The sequence below is a fragment of the Panthera uncia genome, chromosome B4 (assembly GCF_023721935.1).
Source record: "Panthera uncia isolate 11264 chromosome B4, Puncia_PCG_1.0, whole genome shotgun sequence".
NCBI lineage: Eukaryota > Metazoa > Chordata > Mammalia > Carnivora > Felidae > Panthera > Panthera uncia.
Window position 1 is genome coordinate 39,843,009 of NC_064809.1, and position 21,715 is coordinate 39,864,723.

Genomic DNA, 21,715 nt, shown 5'->3' on the forward strand with positions numbered 1-21,715 from the left:
TGCAAAGAGCACTGGAAACCTTTCTATACAGATCCATTCCCCTTCTTCTCTCCCTCCAGCACTTTCTCAGCCCCTGCATACTCCCTCCTTGCGACGCCACCTAAAAGTCTCCCCTTGGGGGACACTCTGATCTGCTCTGAGAGTATGTAAGAGAGTCCCTGACCCCAGAGGCAGGCCCTGCCCCACAGTACCTGCCGAGAAAGGGAAACTCCTAAGACACACCCCACTTCCGGTTTCTCTTTTTGCAGCCTTTTTACCTTGCTCCTGACATTTTTTTTTTTAAATCCAAACATACAGTTTTTCTGATTTGGCATTTTTCTTGGTAGTGAACTGCTGTATCTGTAGATATGAAAAGAAGTTCAGGCTACGGAGGCACAGGCAGTTGGAAAATTGACACCTGATGCTGGAGAGGTCACCTCACAGAGAAACTCTGAGTTTCTCTGTGGCCGATGCTTCCAATAACACCTCATCCCCAGGTAGAGTGTTAGGGAATCAGTAAGAAGAGAGACACTAATTCCCTGCCCCTGGATCTGGTTTCCTACAGAGACCTCAGAGGCTATTCAAAGTTGGAGACGGGATGGATGGACAGATGACCACCTTTGAATTATTCAGCAGTTATATAAGCCTTCTATCCATTCTTCCTTTCCTCTTCTTACTAAATTCCCCACCAAAACTGCTCAACACAACCCATGCTATTTGCCTGTAATGGATCTTCCCTCCAGGTTATTCCCCACAATATCGGAAGCAGTTGAGTCCTAGAAATATGGGAGTCAGGGGCAGCTGGGTGGCTCAGTTGGTTAAGCATCTGACTTCAGCTCAGGTCATGATCTCCCAGTTCCTGGGTTCGAGTCCCGTGTCAGGCTCTATGCTGATAGCTCAGACCCTGATTCTGTCTCTCTCCCTCTCTCTCTCAGAAATAAAGAAACATTAAAAAAAAACTTTTTTAATAAATAAATAAATGTGGGAGTCAATGTTTCCCATGAAAGCAAGGACTGAATCTGTAAGCAACAGGGATGGCGTGGCTCTGGTGGGATGGCCTGGAAGTTCTTGCCTGGGTGTCAAGGCACCTGGGTTCTGAACCTGACCTGCCCCCCAGCAGCTGTGTGACCTTTGGCAAGTCACTGGTGTTCTCTGAGCTGCTTTTATTCCCTGTAAAGGGGCAGGGGAGGGGCACTGGATTAGATGATGCCCATATCCTTTCCAGCTCCACCATCCAGCACTTTAAGTGAATAGAGTCTCTCCTGTGTTAGAAGGATCTGGAGTGAAAATTCTCCACCAAATTCCTGTCACATACCCAGGGCATTTCCTTTATTCTCATGGGTAGTCTCTCCCCAACTAGAGTCTCCACCATCTTGCCAGCATCTTCATGTAAAGCTTTTTCATAAATATTAAGGAGGGACAATCTCTCCCTGAGAGTGACATTACCAGACAGTGATTTGGGGACCAAGTGAAGTTTGGTGTTATCTACACCTTCCACTAAAAGATGTCTGGAGTAGACAGACCCTCAGCTTCCAGCATCCAGCCCAAAAGAAACTCAGCTCTTTCACCCCTCAGGATAAAGTAAATCCCTAATTCTCTGCCACTGATGATAGAGACGCATATTCCCTGCTTTGAGACTTGATTTCCTCCCATGTTTTTTCTTGTCACTTCTTAGGTTATTATATTATTATAGAGCAATTTACAGTTATCCCCAGACTTTCAGCCGTACTTTACCCTCTCAATCCCTTGAGTGAGACTAACATTCCTGTTTTCCAGACAAGGAAATGAAGTCTGAGAACCACTAATGGTCTTGTTTGGGACCACGCAATAGAACAAGGACCATGTGTAAAACCCATGCCTGCCCCCAAGCCTTGGGGTTCATCTGCCATGACCCAGCCTATGCTGGATGGGACCCTGTTCCTGCACCTGCCAGCACACTGTTTCCAGCCCCCTCAGTCCTCAGCACCCCTCCCTCCCACAGGGGCCCCTGAGGGTACACAGGACCTTAGAGAGCCAAGGGCTCAGAGAAAACCCCTTCACACCTGTTCAAGCTCCTTCACCACAAGGTCAGCCACACTGCCAATAACCATGTCTGTCTTGGCAAGAGCCTGGCCCTAGGGCCCACCCCTCTGCTCTGCTCTGCTCAGAAGCCCCTGGATCCAGAGCTTGGAGACCCTAGTGTTGCTGAGCAAATCCCTTTTACTTTAGGGCACTGGGCAGAGGCCCTCCCCACCCCACAGAGGCAAAGACACCACTTTGTCCCAGAGATTGGCCGTGCCTGGGGCTGGGGCGCTTTCAGATGGAGCCTGTGCTCTCTCCCTCAGAACCAGGTTCAGGGCTCGGGCCCAGCCTACCACTGTCATGTCAGCCTAGAAGACACATTGAACCATCAGCCTTTTGCAAGGTGAGAGATTGGCCTTTATTGTGGGCTCAGGAGGGCACAAGAGCAGAGCACAGAGAGGGCAGAGCAGCACTCCAGCCAGTCAGGTCCAGTGAGGCAGGCGACAGGAGGCGTCCAGGGAGGCAGCCTCACTTGCTGCACTTCCTGGCGGAGCACTTGCACTGCATGGCGTTGAGGACTTCATGGTAGACGAGGGAGCCATTGGTGCAGCGCAGGGGCACCCGCATGGGCTCCGTCCGAGTGGGCGAGCAGCAGGAGCACTGGTCCTGCACATCCTCCATGTCGATGGAGTACAAGGCTTTGCTGGCACATTTACCCTGTGACGGGGCAGAGAGAGGCGAGAGTTGCAATGCTGGAGAGTCCTGCTGCGCGCTTTGTAAAGGTAGATCTCGGGAAAGTCTGGCATATCCACTCTCCTTATGGTACTATTACATCCAAATCCCGCTAGCTGCAATTTCTATGCGTATTCCATCAGGAAACATAATGCCCAGCTCCCCTTAAACAACTCTCCATTCTCTTTAGAGGACTTGAATCTGTCTACAGTTGTTTTTGTTTTTTTTCTTCTTCTAGGGTCAAAAGTTCCCAGGTACTTCAATACAACATTTGCTTAAAAATATATGCTTCTGGTTCCACTCACATCTCCTCCCTGTGAGTATTCCAGGTGCTTCTAATAGGTTACTAGAGATGTGTCCAAACAAGAAGACTCACCCCTCCCCACTTAGGCCTCACTGAAGTCAGGGTCCCCTTACCTCGCAGTAATGAATGTCCACTTCCTCTTCAGACTTACAGTTTCCCACTTTAACATACTGCAGCCTGGCAGTGATATCCTTGCATTCTGTCTCCTCACCTACGGGACAGGAGAGAGATGAGAGATGGGACCTGGGACCTGGGACCTGGCTGGGATTCTGTAGGACACTCTCCAGCCCAGTTCCCTCACTTTACTGGAAATAGGTCAGTTTCACAGTGGCCAGATTACCAAAGCCAGCTGCAAGGAGGGGAGTTAAATTATCCTGGTTCACCTCAGAATCTCCTGGCCCTCCAATCTAGAGATATAGTTATGGCTGGGTTTAACTCACTTAATGGTACAATTTTAACCACTGGAGGAGCCTAGATTCACTGTACTTTGGTGATGTAGATGGATGAGACTTGCTTCTATGTAATTGTAGACTCTAAAAATTATAATGACTGGGGCAGTCTTCTTGTGCTTATAACTATATCCGGAAGCTAATGGGCAATGAAGTAGTCAATAAATATAATTATTATCTATCTGTCTCTGCCTTTGGAAAAGAGGAAAGGCAAATGTCATGGCCACACAAGGGGCTAAGAGGATGCCTGGGAGCCCTGGAGGCCTCCCTTTGGGAATAGCTGTCTCCAGCTCTCTGGCATGGCAGGGATTAGTGGCGCTCAGACCTGAAACTTTACTTGTCCCCACCAATATTTCTAAGATTGAATGCCAGCTCGCCATTCCCCATCGGCACACTGGGAGTTTTCCATTCTTGAATGGCTCCCAAACTAAATCAACCCTAACTACATATTAGCCTGCCTCCCAACTTCCAAATAACTCCATTGTACAGCGAAAGCCTGCCAACCACATTAAAAGAATGAATAAGGAAAACATATTTAGGCCAACATACTATATTCTTTCGCTGTAGGTTTAAATCCTGAGCCTGGCCCCCTCTCCTTATGAAGGGTCTCTGCCTCCTAAAAGTACTGACCAACAAAGGCCTCTTGTTACCTCCCTGCTAGCTTTGCAAATAACAGCCTCTTGACCAAATTCCATTGTGCAAAATGTGCCCAAAGAGAAGTCATCTTCTCTGATGGTGTCCTGACTTCATATTCTTAAGCTTATGCAGACAGGAATCATAGAAAGACTTGCTTTCAGAGTGTGTTTCTGCAATCTGCAACCTGGTTATGGCAAAGGCAGGGACTGTCAGAGTGAGCCATCGAGAAGAGAATGACTGGGGTGCCAGGATGGCTCAGTTGGTTATGCATCCGACTGTTGATTTCTGCTCAGGTCATGATATCACCACAGTCAGAGATTGAGCCCAGAGTTGGGCTCCACACTGGGTGGATTTCTCTCTCTCCCTCTGATCCTCCCCCCGCTCATATTCTCTCTCAATAAATAAATAAACAAATAAACAAGCAAACAAACAAGCAAGCAAGCATGGAAGGTATTCACACTTTTCACTCTTTCTTTCTTTACCCAATACTGAACACGGTGAACACGGGCCCATGAACCCAAAATAAAACAAAAACAACAAAACAAAACAAAACAAAACACTAAACTAAAACCAAAAAACATTAGCACAGGCAAGTAATTCTATATTCAGAGAACACAGCACTAACACTAGGATTCTGCATGTTACTTGTGCTCATGAACCCAAGAATGTGTGGGGAGATTGCTGTCTGACAGGCAGCCTTGCAGGGGTCCATCCCCAAAGCTGCTGCTGTGAGCTATGGGCTGACATAACTGCAAGGTCAAGAGCGGCCGAGAGTGAAGAAGGGGAGGTCAATACATGTAGACCAGTCTTGTGAATCCTTGAGAAGATTCTGTGTTCTCTGTGGCTCCCACAGCATATGGTGGGGAGCTGATGTTAGCCAGCTGGTGGCTTCTCTTTCTCTGGGAGGTGGCTGTCTGACACTCAAAGAATAGATGTATATTGAGTGTCTGCTCTGTCAAGATCATGGATCAAGGGTGCCTTCCAGGAGCTCTGGTGGGAAAAATAAGATATGAGCCACCCACACCTCTGGGAGGGGAAAGGCAGATAAGAGGAGAGTAATAGTTAGGAGTTCAGATGAAAAAAGGAAGAAACTGCTTCACAGGCATCTGAATGGTGATCTGAGAAGGAGGCAGTCTAAGAACATTCAGGGAAGGTGGCAGTTTCCTGCAGAACTGAACCTAGCGACTGGCCAATAATTAAGAATTATCTTTCCAGAATAAAGCTTCCTCCAAAGAATAGTCCCTGGACTTGGTCTGACGGATTTCAAGGGACAAGCTAGTGGTCATGTACTTACATGTGTCACAGCAGGTGCCTGGAATTTTCATGATTTTCCCCTAAGAAAACAACAAATTCCCAGATTAGGCACAAATAGTACACAGTGGATGCTGTCGGGTCACTCCAGGCCAATTCCTGGCTTTGGACTCAGCCCCGAGCTTCAGTCTCTAGACATAAACTGTGCAATGCCATCACAAATGTGAGCAGACTGACCCCCCCCTCCCCCCACCTGACCAGCCTGTAACAACTCTGAGTATTCTGGATTCTCTCCCAGTTGGCTCACCAGGACCATCATTCTCAGGGGAGACTAGAAATCATTTGATCTCTCACCTCTCCATCAAACAAGCTCCCCCAAGAAGAAGGTATCTAATGAAAGCATCGTATAGTGCAGAGAGTCTTATCTCTCCAACAGGCTTTGATTTTGAAACCTCAGTGATTTTTTAAACTGGGTCAGGGGTCTCCCTTGGACACTGGGACATCATGTCAGTGGGGACTGCATGCTGTTCAGAGGACTCTGTTCTTAGAGTCAAAGATGGGGCAGTCAAGAGGAAAGCAGAGCCTGAGCTCCAGCTACTCACTCCCTCGGCCAGACACTTGTGTTCATCAAAGGGCGGGCAGCCTGTGACCCTCTTCTCCCAAATGTACTCTCCTCTCTCATTGACCTTGCAGAAGTGACTATCACAGCCATCCTGGAGTGTCTCATCACGCTGAAAGGAAAGAGGGGAAATGGGTAGAGCAAATCCAAAGGCAGTGTTTGTGTTGCAAAGACACTTCAAACCATGACCTTGACACCTTGAAGTTGTTGAAACAGGTTGGAGGACTACGGAACAAGAATGAGACAATATCTATAGTCTCCACACCCAGAGCATATGAGACGAGCCCCAGTATTACAACTTATTTACTGTGAATAGGGCTGCATCAATGCAGAGAATTGCTAAACTCTTCTGACCACCTAGAAGCTTAAAAACATTAAAAGGTAGTGAGGGTAAACTAGCAAATCAACAACAGAACCAGAGATGAACCAGGGCACCACCTCCAAGCCCTAGCAACGAATTCCCGTCTTCATGGATCAGTTTGTTTCACACCTGATTGCCCGTCTAGCCTTACAGACAATAGGCTGGAAGAAATCTTAGAGATCAACCAACTCCAAATCATGGGCCTCACGCCAAGGACACTCATGTCAATAAGAATGAAAAATTTGCTAAATCAGAGAGAAAAATTCTATACCTTCTATGGACTATCCATCTTTTCTCTATAAAATCAGAAATAGGTGGGAAGCCAGTATTGATGCAAACGTAGTCCCTCTTTCTTGGAGAGGAGATCTCCAAGTAGGAAACCCAGTGGTGACTTGAGGGGAAACTCCTGAGTTCAAGTTGCTCCTACCTTCAACATCATGGTCTGGCCTCCTCTTAGCTGGATGGTGCAAGCCACAGGCAGACATCTGCCACAGCATTCATCTTGGTTCTTCTCTTCCTTGTAACCCTGTACCCAGGAGAAAAGCCAGCCTTAGTGAACCTCCCAGAGCACCCCAATCATAAGGAGGCTTACTTTTCCAGCTTCTCATCTCTCCCATCCAGCAGTTTTACCAGGAGTTCAGAAAGTCAACAGCCACCTCTTAGCTAACCTTTGTCAGTTCTCTGTTCTCTAGATGGCATTCCTTCCCTCCACATACGCACCTCTTGCTCAAGTGCTAGCGGCCACACCTATTAAATCAGACCTCTCCCCCGAGCTCCAGACTTACAAATTCAATTGTTCGCCTGACAGTTGTTTATCTTACTGTCTTCTCAAGACTCATATACAAAATGTAACTTGATTTTTGTCCCAAATTTCGTCCTTCTCCTGCCTCACCTTACCTTGATAAATGGCTTCACTACCCAGTTGCCCAAATCAGAAATTGGGGAGTCACCCTTGACTTACTTCTTTTTCTCAACCCCCCACTCATCACTGAATCTTGCCCAAAATGCCTCTCTAACTCATCCTCTGCTTGTCATGACCAGTGTCCTCTGTCATCACCTAGTCCAAGCCATCATCATCTACCACTAGACTCTGGTAATAGACTTAATTGTTCTTCCTACCTCCACTCTTGACCCTGCACTATAAGTCTCCACACATCTGCCAGAATGACTTTCACTCTGCTGCTTAAAAACCATCCATGGAGTTGTGGTTCTAGTGATGGCAGAGCAGCTTATATCAGACTGGCCCTCTGTAGATCATCAATTCTTGACAAAATATTTGTAAACAACTGTTAAAAGCACTGGATGGCAAAACCAATAACATCTTGTGAATTTATCTCTCACATAGAAGTAAACTATGTGACAACAATAGCACAAAGTATAGGGGGGAGAGTACATCATACACAAAATGTATATTATCAGATCAAAGTAGACTATGGTAAGTCAAGGGTGCATATTGGAATCTCTAGAGCAACTGCTATTATCTCTAGCAAAATATTTTCTATCTCCACTTGTGATTTCTTCTTTGGTTCATGGATTATTTTAAAGTATTTTATTTAATTTCCAAATATGGGGAGGAGGCATGTTTCTCAATACCTTTTTGTTACTAATTTCAAGCTAATTTAAATTGTGGTCTTAGAATATACCCTAAATGATATCAAAATCTTGACATGTATTGACCTTTTAATGGTCCAGAATTTGATCCAAATAACTGAAAATTCCATGTGCATTAGAGAAGTATGTGTGCTCTGCAGTTTGAAAATAGAGTAGTCTATTGTTTTCAATTAGGTCGAGTTGGTGGATACAGTTTTCCAAATCTTCTATATCGTTACTGATTTTTTCCTACTTATCCTATAAATTGCTGAAAAAACATTAAAATTACAAAATAAGTTTGTAGACAAGCCTATTTCTCCCTCTAGTTCTGTCCGTTTTTGCTTCATGTATTGGAAACTCTGCTACCAGATACATACACATCTAGGATTCTTATGTCTTCATGATGAATCTACTCTTTTATAATTATGAAAGAATCTTCTTTATTTTTAGTAACATTCCTCATTTTATAGCCTATTTTGGTATTAATATATCCATCTTAGCTATCTTATTCTTAGCATTGGCTGGCATATCTTTTTTCATCCTTTTCTTTTCAATCTCTTCATCTCTTTAAATAGGAAACACATCTTGAGGCACCTGGCTGGCCCAGTTGGTGGAGAATATGACTCTTGATCTGGGGGTCATGAGTTCAACCCCTATGTTGGATATAGAGCTTACTTTAAAAAATAATAATAATAAATAAATAAACTGAAAGCGCATCTCTTATAAACAGTATACTGATTGAGTCTTGCTTTTCTATCCAAGCCTGACAATCTCCATTTGTTATCAGGATTTTGTTTTGCCCATTTACAATAATTTCAGTAACGAAATTATTGATATGGCTGGGTTTAAATCTACCATTATATTATTCATTTTATTTTTTGTCTTCTCTATTATTTGTTCCATGTTGTTTTTTTTCCATAGTATTTTGGTTTAATCAAGTTGTTTATTTAGAATTTCATTTTCTCTCCCCTATTGGCCTTTTAGTTGCACTTCCTTGACTACTAGTTTAGTGGTTACACAGGCTTGTCCATTTACCAAACCTCATCAAACTATATACTTTATATCTGTGCATTTTATTTTAGGTAAACTATCCCCCCCCTGGAAAAAATAAGACTTTCTATGGCTTCCCATTGCATTTAGAATAAAACCCAATCTTCTTAGCATGTTCTACAAGGCCCCACATGGCTCCTTCCTAATTTTCTGACCTTATCTTCTACCACCATCCCCTTGCTTTTAACAATCTACCCCTGTGCATCTCCTAGGACCATGAACATGCCAACCTCCTCACCTGAGAGTCTTTGTGTGTGCTATTCCCTCTCCCTGGAATGTTCTTCCCCAAATTTTGTATGACTAGCTCTTTCTCATCCTTTAGTAATCATTTCAAATATCAATCCTCAGAGAGGATACAACATACAACATATGCACACACTCTCCATAACACTTAACACAATCTGAAAATTTCATTTGTTCTCCCTGAGAAGCATGTGAATTCCAAACTCAGTTTATGCTGTGTGTCATTGTATCCCAGCACCTGGCCCTTAGTAGGCCTCCTACACTCACTGAGACAAGTTGAGCTGGGAACTCCTTGACAGTGGCTTTAAGTGACAGTCCTTCATTATATCTGCATTGGAAAAAGCAGCAGCTTCCAGACAGCAGGATTTCACAGTCTTTGCAAAAATGCCCCCAGATTTAGCAGTCAACATAGGGCAACCACTTTTTATCTTGCAAAGTAAGAGTATTCTCAACAATGTTAATAAAACAAAAATCAAAAAGCTACCATCAGCTGCTTCATCACTGCATCAAAATTAAAGCTCTTTTAATGCTACCCACCACTCAAAAAAAAAAAAAAAAACAAAGGAAGAACATAATCTCACAATATTTTTAAAGAATAACTTGATTTATATGAGAAACCAACCACAATGTCATTCTTTTTCAGTCTTTTTCTCATTTTGCCTCATTTAGTGATAACCACTTAGAGATTCATTCATTTGGGCCCCGAGGTTTTCCTCATATGAATCTCTAGCCAGTCAGTTTGGAGCCTCAGACAGAAAACACGGGCTTCTCTGCAATGCCCCCTTGTGCACTGCACATGGGCTCAATGCCCCTATCAGCAGGCAAGGTTAGGAGTCGCTAAGCCTGCTCAGAATGAATTTAAGCAATTTGCTACTCATAAACCAAGCTTCTGAACTCAGTGTGTCATCAGGGATCAGGCCGTGCAGAAAGCCAGTGAGTATAGAGCTCAGCACAGCATCAGAGCTACTGGGCCCATGCCACACAGTCTTCCACACTGGGAAAGACACCGCTGGAGTCTGAGGGCATCAGTTTGTGGTTTACTGTAAGCTTTAAACTGCGTTTTCAGAAGCATACAATACCTTAAAGGTGTAGGACCAAGGTAAAGGAACAGGAAGAAAGAGAATAAACAGTATGAGTGAGTGTGGGTGGTTAGAGTCAGAAGAAGGAGATTAAACAGGGCTTAAATTAGGCAGGATTTCGTGGGAGCATAGATTTGGGTGTTTTTCTTTTCAGTGAGTGTTAGAGAAGAGACTAGGAAACACGCTCTGCTCAGCAGGCCCAAGGAGAGCAAAATGGACAAAATCTTTACAGGAGAAATGAGTAGGCAGGGGACAAAGGGAGGAGGGGACTGCTAAGTGAAGGGACGGGGCGGTGGAGACAAAACCCACACACCAGAGAGGCAGAGGGCACAACTGAGCTAAGAACAGGAAAAAACAGAGGGTGTTATGGTAGGACAAAGAACAGGAAGAAAAGGAGGAGAGGGTGGAAGGTACTAGGAGAGGGGCAATGATTTTGGAGTTGGGAACAAGGGAGGGAGGTGCACAGGGAGCCTGAAAGGACCCACTTACAGGAGTAAACAAGGAAATAGACCTTCTGCATGTCCCCTGTCCTGTAAGGCATAATACAGCTGCACCAGGTAACAGGGCTTGTCTAAGCCCTGCAAGGCTTCCTGGCCATGCCAGGCAGTACTGTGTGTTCCATAGGCAGGCACATGCCATGCATGCACACATGCACACACACACACACACACACACACACACACACAGAAGGGCAGTGCTGAATGGGCTTTCCCCAGAACATCCAATCAGAAGCAACTGCCTCCTCTGCCTGCCAGCCAAGTTCCCACCAGCCAGAGTCTAGTCGTGTAGGTCTGAGCAGCCACAAGTCCTGCCCCTGCCCACTCATGCCCCTAACATTGCCCTGCCTGTGTCCCATAGCACTTTCCATAAATTGCATTGGCTGCTCAAAGCCTTCTAGTCTTACCTCTTCTAACTCTTACTTCTATCTGCCAGTCTGGTCCCCATTCCCCTCCCTGGAAGGTCCTCTATTCTACATTCAACTCACTGCTCAAGGTCAGCTCATGGTCGTGCCCCTCCAACTGCCTTCTCAGTGTTCCATGTCAGGGTGACCTCTCTTCCTCATGCTTCCGTCAGGCCTTCACCTGTCAAGTTTCATGTCTACTATCCACTAGCACAAACCACCCTCTGCAGGTCTCCTTAAGGTATGAGCACCACCCTTCCCGGGGAGGAAATGGACTCACATCTCCAGTGACACTAACACTTGAGTCTGATGTAGGCAGTTCAAGCACACCTACCTAAACTTTATTGACCACAGCTCCCCACCCTCAGGAGACCTCTCTGACCTTCATGGCAGAGACATGTGGCAAGATCAGTTAAGGATGCTGAGGTAGAAAGGGGACAACTGAGGCAGTTTTCAGCAAAGGTTGAGAGACACGTAGAAGGAGGACTAATCTAGAAGTTCTCAACAGGGAGGAAGTGGGTACACTGCCATGGGGGTTATTAGGATTTGGGAGGAAAGGAGGAAGAGTACCAAAAGGGGCCATGGATTTAAGAATACTGAAACATATGTATCTAGACTGGATTGATTCCACTGCTGGATTTCTATGGATGTAGAGACTTTACTGTACCACCTTCTGGCCACTAGAGGGCGCTGTTAGGGAGTTATAGCTCCCCCTCTAGGAAGCACGGCTTCAAGACCGCACTGGTGTGGACCTCTTGCTGCGCCGATTTGTAGGTCAGTGGACATCCAAGGTGGAAGAGATGCCACAAACTCCGTGCAGCATTATTTAATTCTCTATTCAAGCCCAGATGTGTTCCAGGGGAGCTGTTACACGTACATACATACACACACCACCCAAAACCTTAGAGAAGCAACTAGGATTTAACAACAGCAACAAAAAGCAAAAATATGTGCCTCGTTAGCTTCATCCTCATTGAGGCAGGAATGTTCTCTGAATCATTCTATCAGATATAGCTGTGTCTCAGGGCGCCTGGGTGGCTCAATTAAGCGTCTGACTTCAGCTCAGGCCGTGATCTCGCGGTTCACAAGTTCGAGCCCCGCATCAGGCACTGTGCTGACAGCTCAGAGCCTGGAGCCTGCTTCAGATTCTATGTGTCCCTCTCTCTGCTCGTGCCCCTCCCCCGCTCGTGCTCTATCTCTCTCAAAAATAAATAAAAATATTTTTTAAAAAATAGCTGTGTCTCCTATAGACTCATTCGCTCCACATAGATTTTACTAAGCCCCTACTGAGAGTATAACTCTGTGCCAAGGGCCATGAAGAACGGTTCTACAGATGGAGAACACTCTGTATACGGGACCTGCTCCAGCGTCCTTCATCTCTACCCTCCTGATGTTTCCTCCTGCTCTGGCTGGCCACACTCCTCCTCGCAGGAAGGACTCCTTCCTCCCTGGCCTCACCCCAGAGCCTGCCTGCTCCCTTGCACAGTTGAGGGAGGAAGCCTTCCACTTGCACTGCCTGAAAGTGCTATTACTCTATTCTGTGCCTCTGGCTCACAAGAAGCTCATCTGACTCACTGTGTTTTTGAACAAAGCAGGAGCCCCCAGCACAGACGGCAGTTTGAGGAAGAAGCATTAGGTCTAGATCCGTGAGGTGGGGCTGGGTCACAGAGAAGACAAGGAAATGCCGGTTTTCATCTGGCTAACTAGAAATGATTCCACTTCTCAGAATCACCCTCGGAGGGATTCAGAGTGTGCATAGTCATTGTGACCTGGCAGAAACAGGGTGAAATATTTTCAGCCAATTATGCCCAATATTTTCAGCCAATTATGCCCAATAATGAAGGTACAGGATGATGTACATCCGTTTTAAGGAATACTGTATAGAATTTTTCATTTAGTGTCTGATAACTGTTGAATAATTTTTAATGTTTTCAAAGAATGGCAATGATGGCTTCTTAAAATGTTGTGTAAAAAAATAATAATGAACTGTAAATATGGCATCATAAGTCTTGCAAATATTGTGTTTGCTTAAATTTCCAAAACTAGACTCTTCATTATAGTTGTCAAATATTGTCCATAGTCAGAAAATAACAAAAGCTTTATATACAGACTCCAGTAAGGTCCCATTGCTTGGGTCCCACAAGTACCCAGGCCATCGCCTGGAGCCTGACAGCCCTCTTACCAGGGGGCAGGCCTCACAGGTGGTCTTCCTGCACTCCAGCTTGAATCCAGAGACGGGCCCCACCTGGATGGTGCAGTGGCAGGTCGTGCACACGTCAATCATCAGACTTTTCCCGGGCTGAAACCAGAGGCACCAGGATCAGGCTCCCCAGCACACCGACCCCCCACCCCTGACCCTCCCATTCACCTCAGCTATCTGCCTTAGGAGAGGGGGCCCGGCTGCCTACACAAGATGAGCCATCGCCCTGATGCTCCTCCTGGGTCCAGGGACCCACTCCATTCCTGCCTTCCACCTCAAGTATGGTGACGGTAAGTCAGAGATTTTATGCCAGAAAGTGAGCCTGAGCAGTGAGAGAGGGAGATGGATTGAAATGTGTGTGATGCCATCAGAGCGCTTCTCTGCACACAGAAGAGATGCTCAGGAGCCCGAGTGGGGGCCGGAAGGTGAGGCCCTACAGAGTCAGCAAGATGGCGGGAGCCTGGCAGCCGGATGCCCTGGAAGCCCTGGAAGCAATGGAAAGTGGGGGATAGGACTCCCTGCTTCCTTTTTTTTTTTTTTAATTTTTTTTCAACGTTTTTTATTTATTTTTGGGACAGAGAGAGACAGAGCATGAACGGGGGAGGGGCAGAGAGAGAGGGAGACACAGAATTGGAAACAGGCTCCAGGCTCTGAGCCATCAGCCCAGAGCCTGACACGGGGCTCGAACTCACGGACCACGAGATCGTGACCTGGCTGAAGCCGGACACTTAACCGACTGCGCCACCCAGGCGCCCCATCTGCTTCCTTTTATTTCCACTTCAAATGACTGAGCTGCCCATCCTTCCCATGGCACCCATACAACTTGCCCTGGAGAAGAAGGCTCACCCCAATGATGGTGCCATTGAGCATGCAGGCCTCCAGTGGCTCTGGGGGAGAGAGAAAGGTGCAGGGTTGATCCCCTCAGGGTCTTCTCCTCCCCATCTGCGCCCCTCTCCTCCATCTGCAGTCCCTCTCACCACCCCACCCCAGGCGCTGTGGGTCCCACAGTAGCCTTACTCCTCTCAGGCCTGCAGAGGAAGGGCAGGTTGCCTGTGTCCTACCACGCCGCCCACAGTAAGAAGATCCTCTCCCTCCTCAGCCTCAAGGGGACAACCTTTTTAAATGGTTCACACTTTAAGTGTGAGTGGGAGGGCACCTGGGCTTCTGAAAGAATGAAACTCTACTCTGGAAACTTTAAGTCCCAAGCTCAAACCACACAAAGAATTCAGAGCAGGTGGTAGAGAGAGATGCTATTTTGTTTGTTGGTGGAGTTGGGGGTGGGAAGTTGGAACACCTTTCCCCAGCAGAGGCAATACAGTGGATGCTTGAGAAGCCTGGGTTTGGCAGCTCTACCACTACTAACACACACGGGCAAATAAATGGAGGTGAAATGATATAAATCTACCACTGGGCACAGTGATGACCTTTAGGAAACTATAATATTTCTCTCATCGTATTTGCTTTCCCACAAAAGCATTACGAACAGATACGAGGAGTTTGATCCTGCCCATTTCCCCGAGTTGCTGAAAAGACAAAGAAGTCAGGAGTCCTTAATGGAAAGAGAGGCTTGGAGGTGGGGCCCCTGGACGCACGCCTTACCGCAGTGACAGGTGGGGCAACACTCTGACGCCTTACAACTCAGCTGGAAGCCCACAGGGCAGGTAGGGATGTCCAGCTGGGGGCAGGAGACATTTCTCTGTTGCACAAAGACCTCTTCCTTCACTCGGACACACTCATTGATGAGGCAGGGGTTGTCAGGGGAGGCCCAGTGAGAGCCAACCTGTGGTTAGAACATTAGACTTGAGCAAGGTTGGGCTGAGGGCCCAGTGGGGTGTGCTGTTCTCTCAGGGAGCGGATCTGGGCTCTGGGGGTGAGCCCCAGCTTAATATGTAAATCCCACCCACAGGGTAAGGCCCACAGAGGGAGTGAATGGGGCTCATCCCACGTCTTTCAATAAGTCTAGGTCAAAGTCATCCTAAGATCCTAGCTCAGAGCCATGTGTTCTACAGACACAGTCTTCAGCACTGAGTGAGCCCCTTAGGGAAGCCTGGGGACACTCTCCTCCACCCTCAGCCCTGGATGTGAGCTGAGCTCAGAGGCTCTAGGGCACTCTGACCAAGAAGCAGCAGCATGGGTTGACTCAGAGGGGATGTGAAAGGGAAACTCCACTCATTTCCTAGCCAGGAGCTACTTCCCACTTACTCCTACAGGGAGAAAGCAAGAGACTAGGGATGCTAGCATCTGGCCCCTACAGCCCAGCAATCTGTCCCTGGGGCTTCCAGGCCTGTAGATGAGTGGCCCAACTCGTGGCAGAACAGTACTTATAGCCTGTGGAGCTTTGGAGGGCCCACAACACATGCAGGATGGTGAGGCCATCCCATACCAACCACTTGGGGGAAGCTGACCTCAGATCCCCAGGTAAACAGGAGGACACGAATCCCCAAGGAGTTCACAGAACTCTTAGGGAAGGAACTGGGCCTCTCCCCAAATCCACCAAATGGGAAGTCTAAGGCAATCTCAACTATTCCTAAGGGGAAAGTAATCCCAGCCGACATCTAGATAATACCACAGCCAGATGCAACTCCCTATGGGGAAACCAAAAGGCGGAGAATTCAGCACTGGACCACAGAATGGACAACCAAGCTGGTAAGGCACTACCAGCCTGGGCCCCAGACCTACATTCCTCCAGTGAGACTGGAAGTCCCCCCGCAGTGAACCAGTCACCACTTCACAGGCAGTTGGCAAACACCTTCCACAGCACTCGTCTTCATGGAGGACATAAGTGAAGCCCTGGAAAAATACAAAGAACAGCGAGTAAGGACAGCCCAGCAGCAAAAACACAGGTGCTCTTATCTATTCTGTATGTGCACTGAGCCCTGGGGATTTACAGACCAGTTGGAGTGAACATATTCATCTCTGTCATCCACAGCCTCAGGATCATGCTAAGAAGTGGGTAAGAGGCACCAACCACTGAGTCACTAAGCTAGGTCTTATACCAGCTGAAGATACATAACCATGCCCTCTGAAAGCTTCCAATTTCAAACCAAGATGCAGTCCACAGGAGTATTAAAGACAGTCCAAAATCCACTCAGCAGCAGCCACCTGGCCTGATCTTTATCATGGCCAACTCCAGGGCCCCTCATTTACTGGAGGGAATGGTCAGGATGCCTGGGATCTAGTCTCCGCTGTAACAGAGATAATTACCTATACAAGACGAGCACATTGATCCCAAGAACTCTCACCAACATACAGAGTTGGGTTTCCCCTGGCCATTGCTTGATATTACCTAGCAGCTTATGGGGCCCAGTAAGATAAGAAAGTGCACAGATTGACCTTTCCCAGAAAGGAGAGACCAGTGTCTCTCCAGGGAGACCAGTGTCCTGCAGTCTGCCAGCACATCTTAATGGCCAAAGCATTAGGAACTTGGACTGAAATCTTCTGAAACTCCAAAGCCATATACAAAGAACAGGCAAATCACCGATACGTGTGTTTGTCCCGGGAGCCAAGGAAAGAGAACCCAGGACCACGCTTCATTTTGGAGCTCTGTCCTTGAAAGACAAGGAATGACAGCAGCTGTCCAGGGTGGGTGTGGATGCCCAGCCTGCTCTGCTCCACAGGCACACTCATGATGAGCAGGGCCAAGTCAGAAAATGCACACAACGCCGGTGCCTCTCTCTGGGGGAACTCGGGCACTCCAGAGACTTGGCTCAACTTTACACCATCTGCACAGGACCTACTTACATCCCCACCTGCGTCATAGCAGTGCCCACGGAGCTGTCCCCAGTCCTTTATCAGCTGGGATTCTAGACGTTCACGGGGCATCTATGACGTACTAGATACTCTGGAGGAGCCAACAAATTAGGGCGATACAATCTAGACACCATCCACTACAAGCAGAATACACAAAGTGCTGTGAAAGAAACAAAGCCTCAAGGGAGCACAGAAGACAGTCATTAATCCCTTTAGGGACTCGAGTCACTCTTGTGTGCCTCCCTCAGAGTGCTGAGTCATGTGGATTTGCATAATCTTCCTGTTTGCTGCTGCCCTCCTCACCTGCAAACGTGGTCATCAGTATGTTAGCTGACTCCCAGACCAGAGGCCTTGTTCTCAAAACCCCACCCCCTTCTTGCACCATGCCACCAAATTTCCTGGCTGCCATCTTTCTAAGATTCCCACCACACCTCCAACATCCCCATTTCTTGCTGAGCAACTGGGGTTCAGCCTATATATGTCATCTCTCCTTCTTTTCCCATACTCCTCTGAATCCTATGGCTTATATCTGCTCAAAAGGTACATCTCACACCCTTCTTCTTACTCTTCTCCAGCCTGTTTGCACTGGTTCCCCAACTAAGAATGAAACTAATTTGGGGCACCTGGGTGGCTTAGTCAGTTAAGCATCCTACTTCGGCTCCGGTCATGATCTCATAGTTGGTGGGTTTGGGCCCCATGTTGGGCTCTGTGCCGACAGCCTGGAGCCTGCTTTGAATTCTGTGTCTCCTCTCTCTCTCTCTCTCTCTCTCTGCCCCTCCGCCACTCATGCTCGTCTCTCTCACTCAAAAATAAACATTTTTTTAAAGTATAAAAAAAGAATGGAACTAATTTTTTGAGGAACCTCCATACTGTTTTCCAAGTGGCTGCACCAGTTAGCATTCCCACCATCAGTGCAAAAGTTCCCCTTTCTCTGCATCCTCGCCAACATCTGTTGTTTCCTGAGTCGTTAATGTTAGCCATTCTGACAGGTGTCAGGCAGTATCTCTTTGTGGTTTTGATTTGTATCTCCCTGATGATGAGTGATGTCGAGTATCTTTTCATGTGTATCTGGATGTCTTCTTTGGAAAAATGTCTATACACGTCTTCTGCCCATTTCTTCACTGGTTATTTGTTTTCTGGGTAATGGGCACTAAGAAGGGCACTTTTGGGGATAAGCACTGGGTATCATATGTAAGAGATGAATCACTGGGTTCTACTCCTGACACCAAGACTACACTGTATGTTAACTGACTTGAATTTAAATTAAAAAAAAAAAAAAAAAGAATGGAATTAAGTGCATCTACTATCCACCCAATCTGAAGACAGATATGTCCCTGAAAGTAAATTCCCAATTTATTTAGCATCCCAATCCTTTCTTTTTAAGTTTTTATTTATTTATTTTGAGAGAGGGAGCGCACGCGCGCGCGAGCGCACAAGCCTGACGTTGGGCTCCAACTCACAAACCCTGAGATTATGACCAGAGCCAAAATCAAGAGCTGGATGTTTAACTGACTGAGCCACCCAGGCACCCCTAACAGCCCAACCCTTGAAGCACAATTGCCATAGCTAAAATGGGAGGTGGGAGGCCTGGAGCTCCGGTGCTTTGTCTCTTTGCTGGATCGAACTGGCTCTTGCATCGCTGGTGTTGCCAAGATACTGGCCTAACAGCGACGCAGGCCAGGAGTCAGGACACTCTACTGGCTTCAAAGGGCTGTAAACTACCTGCAACTTCATTCCTTGTACTAGCCCCCTGCTTCCTATCTGGCAAGTGGTAAGAACAACCCTACCTCTTCTTCCTTCTGGAGGAGAATCATGAGGATAAATAAAATATAATGCATTGTATTTAGTCCCTCAGAACACAGCTCCTAAAGCCACAATTTAGTCTGATTCTGGAGGTGCTCCCAGTTTCATTGTCCCATAATGTGTCTACACAGATTGCTGATTTTTCAGACCACATTTATAATTTGCAGTACAGAAAACATGATCACTGCTGTCCCAATTCAGTTTTTAATTCTTCTTGCAGTAGCCGGCCCCTAAGGCTCCTGTGTGTTGTGGGGCACTCTATTCTTGCCAGTTAAGACTGGTCAGACCCTAGAAAAAAGGGAGCAATGGTTGTGCAGGGAGAATTGTGGGTAAAATTCTGGTTTAGGGCCATTATCATCATCATCATCATCATCCCTTTAATGTTATCTGGAGATGATGATGACAAAAAAGCAGACAAGTGCATATATCCTGTGCTTGTCTTCACAATAGCAATGAGGCTAATGCTCTTGATGCTGGTTTGGAAGTGCGTGGTTTGATGATGGAAGGGAGGACCCAAGTGCGAATCCCAAAGTGGGAGAGTCTCCTCAGTCTGTCTGCCTCTACCTGCCTTGCTGGTACTGAGGAGGAGCGGAGTTGCGAGGCACCCTTGGGAGAGGATGATGCGGTGGTATCCAGGTGTGTCCACTGGGAACGCTAAGTTTTGGAAACCCATCAGTCTCCATCTCTTCCCACAGGCCATGAAAGGGGATGGAAACAACTTGCAAGAGAGTGCTGCTGGGGCACCTGGGTGGCTAAGTCGGTTGAGCGTCCGACTTTGGCTCAGGTCATGATCTTGTGGTTCATGAGTTCAGGCCCTGCGTCTGGCTCTACGCGGATAATCTCAGAGCCTGGAGCCTGCTTCGGATTCTGTGTCTCCCTCTCTCTCTCTGCCCTCCCTTGCTCGTGCTCTGTCTCTCTTGCTCTTGAAAATAAAATAAAAAAATTTTTTAAAGTAAAGTAAGAGAGTGCTGCTTAGAGGTCATTTTAATAAAACCAGCACCCAATACGTTTTGTGTATCAGCAGGGGGTTTTGACTGCAAAGAACAGAAGCCACTCAAGCTAGCTAAAATGAAAGCAGGTTTATGGGAAAGGCAGGGAATCTCTCAGAAATGAAACGCAGGAGATGAAAGCAGGCACAGTGGTCATACAGTGTTTCTCTCCATTTGTCCCATGAGCCCCCGTCTCTGCTTCTCTCTGCCCATCAGTTCCAGCTCCTCATTGCCCGCAGGCTGCCTCTGGGAGGAAGTTTTGCTTTCTCATAAATTTTGATTGCACGTGTCTTTATTGAGTCTGGCTGCAGCTCAACATGGCTCTGTAGGTCCAGGGTTCATCCCTGTCTAATCTGACTTATTCAGTGTTTGTTTTCCATAGATTAACTTCTCAGAAAGAAAACTGATGGGCTCAGCTCAGCCTATGAATTGGGTCCTCTGTCCAATTAGTAAAGGGGTTTTCTTGCTCCTTTCTGGGATCCCCCCGCCCCTACCTCCCACCCTGATTGCTCCTGGCAATGCCCAGCCCCTCTGCGCCCCTTACCGACCGGCAGTTGTCCTCACAGGGCTTCTGGGAGCACTGGGCCACGCGCAGACCCATCACAGCATCTTCCATGTCGGTACAGGTGCACACATCACAGCCCTCCTCCCAGAACTGGCCCACAGGGTAGATGGTGCCTCGGTGGACACACACCTGCAGACACAAGGCTTCTGTGAGCAAGCTCGTTCCATTCGTTCAAACAAGAGGTTAGTAAGCACCTGCTATATATTGGAAGGTGCCGTAGGTGTTAAAAACAGCAATATATAAAGCCAACATGGTCTCTGCCCACCTGGAGGGATGTTTATCAAGTACGTTTCCTCTTCCCTTCCCTGCCCACCAGTCTTAGAGAGCCATGGCTGGCATACCCTGGGAGGGGCCCCTGATGGGTCCTTCTTGGACCACAGGCTCAGAAATAACTCACTGGCTGCCTTAATCCAGTTTTATCACTGCCTTAACTGCATTTCATTCCCTCCCATGTCGCGCAGAAAACTGTTCCCTAATCCTCAGACCTAGTAAAGTCGTTGGACTTAGCACCCATCCGCACATAGTCCTCTGTTCCCATCAGGAGTGGACTGGAGGTGAGTGGAGGCTATGAATGGGTATTCCCTTGAGGCCCGCACATAACAAGGAGGCACAGAGAATGGGAATACGTTTGAGAGACGAGGGATCCTGCTTGGAAGAACTATAGGCTACAGAAGGGATGTGGGAAATGAAATTACAAAGGTAGATTGGTATCAGAATATGTAAAGCCTGGGATGTACATGCTACACAGTACTCAGACTTTACTCTGTAGGAATGAGGCACTAAGGAATCATGACATTTAATGACAGTTTTGACATTAATCCCAAGTCTTCCCTTTGAAGCCATGAACAGGTCTCCACCCTCATTCATACATAGCCATACAAGTATTTATAAGCCCTTGTCCTTTAGCTACTCTGTCTTCCAGCTTGTGTATAATGAACTTACGGAATGGAACCCCTGATTCTTCTATCAAGAAGCCTGCTGGAAAATGTTACCACCCAAAAATTCACTTCCAGGAATCTATCTCAAAAGATGCAATGCCCAAAATACAAAATGACAGGTGCTCAAGGCTATTTGTTACAGCATTATTAGTAAATATGTTACTCTGCCATGGTATTTCGTATAACAAAATAGCAAACCAAAAAGGAAGTAAATGCAGGGGCGCCTGGGTGGCTTGGTCGGTTAAGCGTCTGACTTCGGCTCAGGTCATGATCTC

General features: G+C 47.0%; 1 protein-coding gene across 1 annotated transcript in view; it reads right to left on the reverse strand.

Moving 5' to 3' along the window:
• Window positions 1-2,374: 2,374 nt before the first annotated feature.
• VWF (von Willebrand factor) overlaps window positions 2,375-21,715 on the reverse strand; it is a 137,440-nt gene continuing 118,099 nt past the window's right edge. Inside the window, exons 43-52 of the mRNA XM_049624950.1 lie at window positions 20,482-20,631; window positions 16,075-16,185; window positions 14,995-15,175; window positions 14,242-14,282; window positions 13,378-13,494; window positions 6,760-6,858; window positions 5,955-6,083; window positions 5,396-5,435; window positions 3,130-3,227; window positions 2,375-2,697 (exon numbers count right to left, since the gene is read on the reverse strand). Coding sequence (XP_049480907.1) covers window positions 2,509-2,697; window positions 3,130-3,227; window positions 5,396-5,435; window positions 5,955-6,083; window positions 6,760-6,858; window positions 13,378-13,494; window positions 14,242-14,282; window positions 14,995-15,175; window positions 16,075-16,185; window positions 20,482-20,631 — 1,155 coding nt within the window. The 3' untranslated portion in view covers window positions 2,375-2,508. The remainder of the gene's footprint in view (window positions 2,698-3,129; window positions 3,228-5,395; window positions 5,436-5,954; window positions 6,084-6,759; window positions 6,859-13,377; window positions 13,495-14,241; window positions 14,283-14,994; window positions 15,176-16,074; window positions 16,186-20,481; window positions 20,632-21,715) is intronic.